Source organism: Natrix helvetica (genome assembly GCF_964273705.1).
Source record: "Natrix helvetica genome assembly, chromosome: 4".
Taxonomy (NCBI): Eukaryota; Metazoa; Chordata; class Lepidosauria; order Squamata; family Natricidae; genus Natrix; species Natrix helvetica.
In genome coordinates, this window is record NC_138550.1 from 146,043,032 (window position 1) to 146,055,241 (window position 12,210).

Consider the following 12,210-nt stretch of genomic DNA (forward strand, 5'->3'; position numbering starts at 1 on the left):
GCCCCGCCCCTGCTGGCTCCCAGCTGATCTTCTTTTGTTGCCCTGAACAGGAGAACAGAGCTGGAAAGCAGATTAGTGGGGTGTGGAGGGAATGGGGATTTTGCAGTAACCTTCCCCCAGGAGTGGGCAGGGAATGGGAATTTTTGCAGTATCCTTAACCTGCCATGCCCACAAGGCCACACCCACAAAGCCACACCACGCCCACAAAGCCACACCTACAGAACAGGTAGTGAAAAAATTTGAATCCCACCACTGCATAGGTGGGACAGGTGGCTATACCATTAAATAAATTGGACAACATCAGTGCCAACAGATTCTGCAGAATAAAAAGAAGTCAGAGTGAGTTGCCATTGATCCAGCCAATAGGAGGCGGCTATCACAGAGGAATAGCCTTTGGGGAGGGCTCTTCCAACTTCATCTATTGCAGTTTAGGGGTGTGGGCAATCAATGCAGCACCTACAGAATAGGCATTATTTGACAATAATGACTTTCACCTATGAGGACAGGGGCCACCACAATTGGCTTTGAATGCAGTTTTCAGGTCATTTTTACAGGTATCTCAATGCAATACAATACAATACAATAGTAGAGTTGGAAGGGACCTTGGAGGTCTTCTAGTCCAACCCCCTGCCTAGGCAGGAAACCCTATACCGTTTCAGACAAATAGCTATCCAACATCTTCTTAAAGACTTCCAGTGTTGGGGCATTCACAACTTCTGGAGGCAAGCTGTTCCACTGATTAATTGTTCTAACTGTCAGGAAGTTTCTCCTCAGTTCTAAGTTGCTTCTCTCCTTGATTAGTTTCCACCCATTGCTTCTTGTTCTACCCTCAGGTGCTTTGGAGAATAATTTGACTCCCTCTTCTTTGTGGCAACCCCTGAGACATTGGAAAACTGCTATCATGTCTCCCCTAGTCCTTCTTTCTCTTAAGTTAAACATACCCAGTTCCTGCAACCGTTCTTCATATGTTTTAGTCTCCAGTCCCCTAATCATCTTTATGCCCTCAGGTGCCTTGGAGAATAGTTTGACTCCCTCTTCTTTGTGGCAACCTCTGAGATATTGGAACACTGCTATCATGTCTACCTTAGTCATTCTTTCTATTAAGCTAAACATACCCAGTTCCTGCAACCGTTCTTCATATGTTTTAGTCTCCAGTCCCCTAATCATCTTTGTTGCTCTTCTCTGCACTCTTTCTAGAGTCTCCACATCTTTTTTACATCGTGGCGACCAGAACTGAATGCAGTATTCCAGATATTTTGAATATATTTTTAATGTAATCCATTTCTAAAAGGACTGCCATAAATTCACGCTGTATTTGCAAAACAGAGGCTGTTCTGTGTCTAAATTTGCAATGCAGTTGACTCACATTAAAGCTTGACAGTCCAGGGCAGAGATTTGTTTCCGTTCAGTGTTAATTCAATTGCTCTTAAAACCCTTTCACCTCCTGGAGAATAGCTAGCTATTCCTTATTACCATAAAATTGTACTTTGCAAAAAAAAAAAAAAAAAAAAGGCCTTAAATAGCACTAGGCAGGTTGTCAAGGAAACTCAGCTCTGACACCAAGCAAATTTAAGATTAATTTATTGTAGGCAGAAGCTGCTCTCAACTACTGGAGTGGAGGAGTTTGTGTCATAAATCATGGTCTTTTAAAATACTATGTACGTACTGCTCCTACAACTATTGCATCATTTTATCTTTGTTCTATTTCCTTGCCATCCCGGAGAGACTCAAGAAATTAAACTATAGAAATCAAAAGTAGTCTTGGTGACATCAGGGTGATAGAACATGTCCATCTGGCCTCTGCAGTAAAAACTTTCCAAAGTTAACATTTGACTTAGACTCTGATAAGGTATTACTTATCCATCTTGAATAAGAGCTCCATCAGTCAGTTTGTCTGCCTGTCAGTCTGTCTGTATCTCTATTTATCTCTCCATCCATTCATCTATCCATCCACCCACCCTCCCATCCATCCATCCATCATCTATCTCTACCTAAAATATCTGTATCTATCTTTTTGTCTACCAATTTTCAACTTTTATAGTACTTACCACAGCTGTTGATCATGCTACTGAAAATTCCAGAAATTGTCATCCTAAGGCATTTTACCACAGTAGGAAAGACCTATGCCATAGGACCTGCAAAGTTGGCCAGTCTATGGTCCAGTTGCTATATCTGGGAGGAGAACCTCAAAGCACCTCATTCTTATGAGATACTTCATCTTAGTTTTGAGGTAATCAGCCCTTGGAATAGAGGGGTTTTCTCTAAAATAGGATATATGATGCCCCTATGTCAGCCCCCTTCCAGATAAACTGTATTTTAGCACACTGAATGTATATTCCCACTTCTATGCATTAAGAAGAAAGCAAAGAAGGAAAGCAAAGACGCCGTACTGTGAACAGTATGCGTGCATACGTTTTTGCAAAAAATATGTTCAATATTACCATGCTAGGGTCTGGAATGATTTAAGAAAATATTCAGATGACTAACCAAGCTTGTGAAATATTAACATTAAAAGTTTAGCCATTTCAAACACAGCATGGCGCTGTATATCCTGCAACCCCCTGCCTTGGCATCATACATTTCTAAAGCCTTCCCATGGCTTCCCATTGGTTTATAAATCCCCCTTCCCCATCTCATGCTAAGGGGGAATAAAATGCTACGGGGAAGGTAGCTTGTTAATTCACCAGCTTGGCACCAAGTTAAAGAGCACAGCAAAGTTCTAGGCAGTGGGGTGCAAGCCAGAATCCTATAGCCATTTAATAGAGGTTCTGGTCTCAAGCAGTGAGAACAGCATGATAGAATGAAGAGCATCTAAGATTTTCAGTATTATTACTGCTTGGGGTGATGGACAAAAGGGTAGTTTGACTCCACTGCGTTAGCAATGGATAAATGACTGAGCTTGCTTTGCCTTGGGGTAACCTCCCAAGTATGATTTTTGTGACAGCAGTGAGGAAGTTGAGGCAGTGCTGAAACCCAAGAGTCATATGCCTTGTGCTTACTTTCACGCCTATGGAAAAACCTCTCTGCAAGAGGGAGGGAGAGAGAGAGAGAGAGAGAGGAAGAGGAGGAGACGGAGGAGGAGGGAAGGAAGGAAGGAAGGAAGGCAGGCAGGCAGGCAGGCAGGCAGGCAGGCAGGCAGGCAGGCAGGCAGGCAGGCAGACACAATTTTAACTTTGGTCAATAGCTTCCTTCTCAGTTGTTTACTCTCAAAGGAGTAAAGTACTCTGTTGAGAAGGCATTTCAATTGCTGATATTAATTATGAAACCTACTAAATCTTACCAATTTTATTTTCTGAATCAGAACTAGCAAGCTATTCCTTTGAGTTAAAAGAGATCATTTTAAGCATATTTCTTAAAATAATTTTATTTGGGGAGGGGGGAGGGCTTTAAGTCATCTACCAAGGTCAGCCAGCTAGTTTTGTTCCTAAAAGAACTCTAGGACTCACCGTCTCCTGGTTTCTAACCTGGTGCCTTAACCAGAACATCAAACAGGCTCTCTTTGGTTATTATAGTTGCTTTAAAGGGAACATGGAAGGATGGAAGGCTGAGTCAACCTTGAGCCTGGTGAGATTAGAACTGCCAAATTGCAGTCAGCCGGCAGTCAACAGATGTAGCCTGCAGTAAATAAATAAATACTACCTCCTAACCACTGTGCCACCTCGGCTCTTATGTGTCTATATTAATTGTTTCATTATTTTCTTTATTTATCAAATGTATTTTCTATTTGCTTGTCATCTTTGAAAAATAATTTCGTGGCATGTTGCTACCCACATATCACAGTCAAAGTACAAATAAAATAATCTGAACAAACCAGTGCCTCAAAAACTCCTACAACGTAGCTATTTATTTATTTATTTTATTATTCGTTATTTATAGACCGCCCCCTCTCCCGAAAGGGACTCGGGGCGGTGTACAGTCACTAAAATGTGTTATAAAATACATACATAAAACAGTTAAATAATTAAATACGTAGGTAACACATATAACACATATATAGCCTCATTTCAATATTTCTTAGTTCTGTTTGGCTACTTGTTTGCTTTACAGTATTTATAACCTTCTCCAAAGGACCCTGGGCAGTACACCCATATCAACACAAACAGTGCTGATGATCTTACCTAGTTTGGATAATGTAATGTCTGCATGAAAACAATCAAGCTCCAAAAGTACCAAGGACCTCTCATTTCAACCCTGAGCTATAAATATTCTCTTATATCACAAACAGGAGTGCTTGAGGGTGTGGCTAAAAAGTCAATATGATGGCCATGCAAACATAATGAAAGCTTTGGCTATTTTTTATGTGCTTTGTATGTATAACATACATAAAAGGGACACAGTGGCTCAGTGGCTAAGATGCTGAGCTTGTCGATCAGAAAGGTTAGTGGTTCGGCAGTTCGAATCCCTAGCACCGTGTAAACGAGTGAGCTCCCGTTACTTGTCTCAGCTTCTTGCAAACTAACAGTTCGAAAGCATGTAAAAATGCAAGTAGAAAAAATAGGACCCACCTTTGGTGGGAAGGTAACAGCAATCCGTGTACCTTCAGCATTTAGTCAAGCCAGCCACATGACCATGGAGACATCTTCGGACATCGTTGGCTCTTCGGCTTTGAAATGGAGATGAGCACTGCCTCCTAAAGTCGGGAATGACTAGCACGTATGTGCGAAGGGAACCTTTACCTTTATATGTAACATGCATAAAGTGTGGGCTTTGCTATCATGTTGAATTTTATTTTTAAAACCATATTCTGTGAACAGCTCGGAACACAAAAAAAAACAAAAAAAACCCAGAAATACCATAATAAATTGGTAATCAGACCAATGTTCAACCCCAGAAATAATCACAACTAGTAAGAATAAGCCCACTCGTGGTGACAAATGCCTCCTCTACACCAGGCGTCTCCAACCTTTAAGACTTGTGGACTTCAACTCCCAGAGTTCCTCAGCCAGCAACTCTGGAAGTTGAAGGCCACAAGTCGTAAAGTTGCCAAGGTTGGAGACCCCTGCTCTACACAACAGCCACTTACAAATCTGTGCTTCTTGTCACAGGGAGCCGAAAGGAAAATCCGGGATGAAGAAAGAAAGCAAAACAGAAAGAAATCGAAAGGCCAAGTTTCTCAGACAACTGGCCCTAATGGTGAGGATGCAAACTTTTTTCTCTTGGTCAATACTGTGGTCCGTCTGGTGTTAATAATGTCTTCCCAGTCAGTAACCTCCTCTTCCATTTTCTCTGAACAGCAGAAGGGAAGTTGACTCCTGTGCCTCTCCAAAAGAAGAGTGACATCACCTATTTCAAAACTATGGCTGACCTGGAGTCCCAGCCTGTTCTTTTCATACCAGATGTTCATTTTGGCAATCTCCAAAGAGCTGGACAGGTAAGAAATCAGGCAATGTGAAGGTCTATCCTGCCTTGCAACCGTTTCGTCCATCCTCTATTTCTCGGAAATAAATGAGCATGATCCATTCTGTGTTAATAACTTTTGGGAGTTCACCAGTGGTGGGTTCCAGATCCTGTTCCAACCAGTACAGTTGGAACAGGCCTGGTGGCATCCACATGGATGTGCGCAGCGTGCACATGCATCTTAGCGCTTCCACAAGCCTCCGCAATCCTCCAGCTGCTAAGCGAAGCATCGCGCAGGTGCTGTATGCGGCATGCGCAGAAGCGCTGAAGACTTAAAAGACCGGTAAGGAGCTCGGACGGGCAGGTGGAGTCCGGAGCACCGTACCGGAACGGTATGCGACCCACCACTGGAGTCCACTGACATAAAGATGAAGCTATCTTCTTCCAGATCACATTATTTCACCAACTAAGCCAGTAGAGCTTACTAGGGAATGGTGGTGGCAATTGCTGTGGCCCGCCGGTGGCTAGTGGAGCTGGCAGCAGAGTCGGACAGTGCAGAGGTTGGGGAGGAACATGGGCCAGACCTGGGGGCTTAGAAAAGCTCAGACGAGGGCTCTGCGTCAGAGGCAGAGAGGGAGCTAGACAGCAGTAAGGCAGAGGAACAGCTGGAGCCTGTTCCCAGTGTGCGCATGTGCAGAGCTGCTAGAAGACAAGAACAACTAAGAAAGTAGGGACGACTTGGGAGTAAAGCCACACCTTGGAGGTGATTGGTCCCCCCCATAGGAAACAAAAGAGGAGCGAATGAGGTGTGGGCTTTTGCAGGAAACAATTCGTTCCTTTGGTCGTTTCAAGATTGGAAAGTTCTGTTTGTGACTATAAGAGACTGTGCCAAGTGTCGCCTTGCCCTGCATTTGGAAACTAGTTATCTGGCAGCTCTCCAGACGAGATAAGGTTCGTGTTGATAAACATTCTTCTGAAAGACTGTTTGCTAAGCCTTGCAAACTGTGAATGAAAGGAATTCACAGTCGTGTAAATAAAAGAGGTTTTGCTGGGACCAAGACTCTGCTTCATGCTTTTTAAGGAAGCCTGGGTCAGAACAGCAATCTTGAATCTGCAAAGGCTCATTCATGTCATTGTTTCATCTGGTTGCCAAAGATTGAACAGAGAACTTTCTGTATGCCACTCACATCCTCTGTCTTTGAGGTGTGGATCACAACTGAAATTAAATCTACTGAACAGAGCTAAGAGTTGAGCTATCAAAATCCAGCTCTTTTGCTCAGCCTAACCCAATTTAAAACAGAAAGGACAAAAGTCAAATGTTTCTTTTAATCTACTATTATTTAATAGGTATGAACAGAGTTACTGTCAGCTAAAAAATATTTTCCAAGATTGAAGAAGGAAAGCTGAGATGTTAAGGCTCCTTTGATCATGTCTCTTTTTATGAAGAAATCCAAGGGGAAACTGTTGCAAACTCTTCTCAACGGAATGAGCAGAAATTGCCAATTTTAGTGCATCCTTTGTTCTTCAGGTCCTCCAAGGCCAAATGTGACCCCTGTCCCAGAAAATGCTGTGTCTTCCTCCTCATATTAAAATGTCAAATTGCCTAGCATCAAGTCAAATATGGCTGGAAAGTATTCTTTTCAAGCAGGGGTGGGCTTCAAAAATCTCAGCAATGGATTCTCTGCTTGGTTGCTGGGTGGGAATGGCCATGGTGGGAGTGGCTGTAGTTGGCCTCCTGCACCAAGACAGGAGGGGGGGGCGTCTTCACCTTCCCCAGGCTCCAGAGGCTTTCTTCGAGCCCTTGGGAGGGCAAAAACTCCCTGCCCCGGGATCCCAAGGCCTTCCGGGAGGCCCGTTTTTCCCCTCCCTGAGGGCCCTGCACTTACCTTACATCCAAAATGGGCTGCGTGGAGACTCCTGGGAGGGGCATGGTGGGGCGGCAGGGGCAGGGCGTGGTGCGCAGGGCCAGCCAGGGGTGGGATTTGGAGGTTCTCTGAACTGGCCATAACGTTAGCTATGGGTTTCCTTAAACCGGGCAAACCCATAGCAGACCACTCCTGTTTTAAGCCATTTCTTTTTTCATATGAAAGCACAGCCACATCTTCTCCACAGATTTAAAGGGTATTGACTCTTCCAGGATGGAAGGAAATACAGAGCGAAAGAGAAGAATTCCATCCTATCCATTTTTTTCAGAGCAGTTTACACCTTTGGCAGACAAACCAACTGTGTTTACCTGACTTTGTTTAATTCAAACAAGCAGCAGAGAATGGAAGAACTCTAAACTTTGAACAGACATGACCTGTCAGAGACTTTTTTTTCTCACGAGTCCTCTAAAAACGAATGGGGGCATTGCCAAAACTGAAGAAAATGAGCAACTGATTTATGTGAAAAAGAACAAGCGCATGGCTTGTCCTCTTGCTTGATTTCCTGGAAACACCCTAACTATAAATCTGTTTGTTGTTCTTTTTTGCAGGTTTATTATAACAACGATGATGAACGAGAAGGGTATGAGCTTTACTATACATTTTGTAACTTAGAACCCAACCCCCTTACACAAAATATTAATATAAACGTGAAAATTCTCATGCAAATCGAAGCTCTTCCCCACCCCCCAACAGTGCTGTTTCTTTTGTTGTAGAATTTTTATTGCTTCTGATAGAAATGATCTGATATTTAGTATCATAATCTGCACCTCCCGAAATATAATTTTGGCTTAGGTATGCTTTAAAAAGATGTCCACACCAGGACACTTGAAGCAAGGCAAAGCGAATTCCGGATCATGGAAGACTTAATACATTTTTGTTTAACAACTTGAATAATGCACATTAAGAAAATACAGTTCAGCTTGCCAATTTTGAAATATTTTGTGAAAATAATCATTGGTAAATCATCTGGAGTTCAGTGATTGTTGGAATTTCCTCTTAGCTCCGCTTACCTTCCTGTGATCTGCATGGCTGCCTTATTGACCTTTAGAGTAGAAATTGCTTCATATCTATGAATAACACTGAAACAGATCCCCACAATTAAACAATGTGATCTGCTAGGACTTGGATGTATAACTCCTCCGTCATAGAGCCTGCTCTCTGGAGCAGGATCCCCTCCAGAAATCCATATAGTGAGGGGTATCGAACTCCCAGCCCATGGGCCGGATGAGTTATGTGCTGGCCATGCCCCCGCCCAGTTTAGAGAAGGGGGGGAAAGTTCCAATATGTCACATGATGCCGCCGTGACGATGTGAGTTTGGCAACCCTCTGTAGGTCAATCTTTATTGTTATGTATAATTTTTTTTCTTCATATCTATTATCTGCTTTGGAATTTTTAGTGTTTCTTGCTTTTGAAGCACAAGCTGCTCAGAGAAATTTGAAATCAGAAAGCCTCTAAATTATATCAAATAAATAAATGGAAGCTTAGTTCCTCAGAGTTCCAGTTTTGGTAATATATATAAGTATAAAACTGGTTTATAGTCTTAACTTTTTTTGTGCCTAGCATCTTACATAACATCTCTAGCTGTTAGTTTAGATAATACGTCAGTTTTATGCCCATGGAATTAACAGTACCTTGTTCTTAGAACAGGCCTATCAAAAGTGCCAGCATTTTCTTAAAAATTATTTCATCATTTCACTAAACAGGCTGATCTTGATTTTTTTTTCTGTAAACGATGAATTGATTTATGTTTATTATGTTTTAATATGGTCTGGGTGAAATTATAACATGATGTTTGATGGAAATAATTAGCTGCAATTTGGAGAGAAAGCCAAAGGATACATGTCAGAATTAATGCTACCTTTTGAATGCTTTAAACAGAGGGCAAATATTATACTAAACTCAGCTTGCCTGATGGCTGCTGTCAAGGAATAAAGAGAATTAAAATGGCAGCATAGAGAACAGATCCATGCAGCTTTTGCATTGATATTTATCAATATGCATTCCACAGCAAGAAGGATTTAAATCCTATCAAATAAAGTTACATCAGATTCAGTTAGTATGAAGGTGCTGATTTTTTCATTTTAAAAAAGTATGCTTTGTGGAGACTCCATTGGATGGATATTCTAGCTTTAGTTAATTTTGATCAGCAATCATTCCCTGAACAAGGAGATGGATTATTGTCAAATGCAAAAGACGAGGATCACGTGTAAAGTTCCAATTAAACTGATTTATTGTTCATGCTTATTGGCCATCTACTAAACAAAAAGCACTAATTTGATGCTAGGTAAGAGTTCAAGGAACTTTGTACTTAGTCTGTTGGTAACTACACAAAGATTCTAAGCTTATTCCTCTTTTGACTCTGCCTCCAGGCTCTGCTACTCCTTGTCCTACAATTATTGTATCTTGATTAATTTACAAAACTGTTTCCTTTTGTTTTTCTACTCAGTGGCAGTATTCTAGCTAAACGGATATTCCGCGCAGTTGAAGAGGACCTTGTTCCACCACCATTGAAACAAATAAAAGAAGAAGGAACAAAAAAAGGTATTTATTTGTTCTTAGTCTTAAATTTGTCTTTGTCTTATATTCCTTGCAGCAATTGATGATCAACTACGTAAAATACACAGCACTTTCCCAACTGGAAGCCTCCAAGATGTAGTGAGTAGCGGTTCCTCAGAAGATGCAAATGATAGCCCAATACATTTGGCGGCTTTTGGAAGTTTGGTTAGAGGTTGGGACATAGTTGAGAAATAGCCAGGCTCAAAACCTCAAATCCAGGGTATATCACAAAATCACATAAATGCATGTTATAAGTAAATTACATGTAGCCCAGTGGTGGGTTCCTACCACTTCGGACCAGTTTGGCCAAACCAGTAGTAGTTTGGTGGCCTGGGTTGCTGGAACCGGCAGCGACCAGGCCTGCCACCCCCCCCCCCCGAACTGGTTCTCCTGGCGGCACCTATGGCGCCACCATATTGGTTTTTTGCTTCTGTGCATGCGCAGAGCAATTTTTATTGCTCTGTGCATGTGCGCACAGTGCGCATGAAGTGCAAAGCACGCACGTGGTGCGCCATGAGCAAACCAGCAGTAGTGACTGCTGGAACCCACCCCTGATGTAGCCCTTTCTTACTGATGGTAATTGGGACTGTGAACTCCGTTAATAAGCAATGTGGTTGTATCATAGAATGCAACATCACATGACTACGATTTATGATAGCAATCCCAATTGCCATAGTTAGGCTAATCCTGCATGATCTCAGCATTTGTGAGTTCCTGCTGGCTTCCCCAATGTCTTTGCTTTATTGGAAGCAAGCAGTAAAAGTTACAAATGGCAATCATGTGACCACGGGACACGGCAACTTCAGAATTGTAAACCAATTGCCAAGCACCTGAATCACAATCGCATGACAGTCGGAATGCTGTGAGGGTTGCAAGTACAAGGACTGTCGTAAATGCCCTTCATTCTTCATTATCGTAACTTTGAATGATTGCTGAATGGGTAGAGTTTAATTGAGGACCATCTGTATTTGTTGATGTTACTGTTGAAACCTCATGTTGGAAATGATGCAGGGACTATTGGACAATATGAAAAAACTATTTTGGTGATTTATCTTGTTTTATTAGAACACTACAGGTAGTCCAGACTTACAACCACACTACAGGTAGTCCAGATTTACAACCACACTACAAGTAGTCCAGAGATGGGTTCCTACTGGTTCGGCCCGGTTCGGCCGAATAGGTAGTAACTCGACCGGACATGTCATTGTACCATTTCTATCCTGGGTGCCGCCATCTTTATTTTCTGTTATGCACATGCGCAGAACAATCTTCATTGAAAAAATTTATCCCCCCCCTTTTTTAATGTGTGCGCATGACAGTTGCAGAGAGGTCCCAGAGGTGGGCCGCTTTTTGCAAAAATGGAGGCATTTTCCCCTTCTCCCAGCCTCCAGAAGCACTCTGCAGGCTTCAGCAGGGCTGGAGGAAGGGAAAAAACACACCCGTTTTTGCAAAAAATAGCCCATTTTTCACAAAAATGGGGGTGTTTTTACCTTCTCCCAGCCCTGCTGAAGCCTGCAGAGTGTTCCTGGGGGCCGGAGAGGACATTTTTTTTTTTCCTTACTGGGTAGTTTGCAGTCGCTCCCTTAGCTCCAGCGAGGCTGGAGGCCGCCCTCCCCTGGTCAAAACTTTTCACCACCGTTTCAGTGGGCATGGCTTGGTGACGGGGCCATGTGACTGAGTATACGTGAGTGACATCAAGTTGGCCACGCCCACTCAGTCATATGCCCCCCCATCTAGCCACTCTCACTGAACCAGTAGTAAAAAATTTTGAAACCTACCCCTGGGGTAGTCCAGACTTACAAGCACAACTGGGCCCAAAATTTCTGTTGCTAAGTGAGACATTTCTTAAGTGAGTTTTGTATCATTTTACAACCTTTCTTACCACAGTTGTTAGGTGAATCTCTGCACCAGTGGTGGGTTCCGGATCCCATTGCAACTGGTACAGTGCAACGGGTCCCGGCTTCCACCACATGAATGCATGCAGTGCACGCATGCGTACTTACCGCCTGCGACACTCCGCAACACTCCAGCTGCTCGGTGGAACATCGCGCAGGTGCAGTACGCTCCGTGCATGTGCGCGGAAGCCCTGAAGAGCTCAAATACAAGTAAGGATGGCGGGCGGGCCCTCCGGAGCACCATACCAGAATGGTACCTGGTGCTCCTGGCAGGCACCGGTACGTCCGTACCGGGGCGTACCGGTCGTAACCCACCACTGCTCTGCACCTGTTAAATTAGTAACATGGTTGTGAGATTCTGCATCGACTTTGCTTGCAAAAAGTGACCAAGGGACACTACAACCATCATAAATGAATCAGTTGCCAAGTTGCTGGACTTTGATCACATGGCCACGGGGATGCTGTAACGGGTATACATGTGAAAAACTATCACATC

At 43.1% G+C, this 12,210-nt stretch overlaps 1 protein-coding gene across 2 annotated transcripts in view; it reads left to right on the forward strand.

Moving 5' to 3' along the window:
• Positions 1-12,210, forward strand: part of GRHL2 (grainyhead like transcription factor 2) — a 96,639-nt gene that overhangs the window by 66,503 nt on the left and 17,926 nt on the right. The window contains exons 10-13 of one of the 2 annotated variants that reach the window (XM_081951188.1): positions 5,046-5,133; positions 5,235-5,371; positions 7,811-7,842; positions 9,710-9,804. In XM_081951188.1, the coding sequence (XP_081807314.1) occupies positions 5,046-5,133; positions 5,235-5,371; positions 7,811-7,842; positions 9,710-9,804 (352 nt within the window). The remainder of the gene's footprint in view (positions 1-5,045; positions 5,134-5,234; positions 5,372-7,810; positions 7,843-9,709; positions 9,805-12,210) is intronic. The other variant, XM_081951189.1, reaches the window with a different exon arrangement.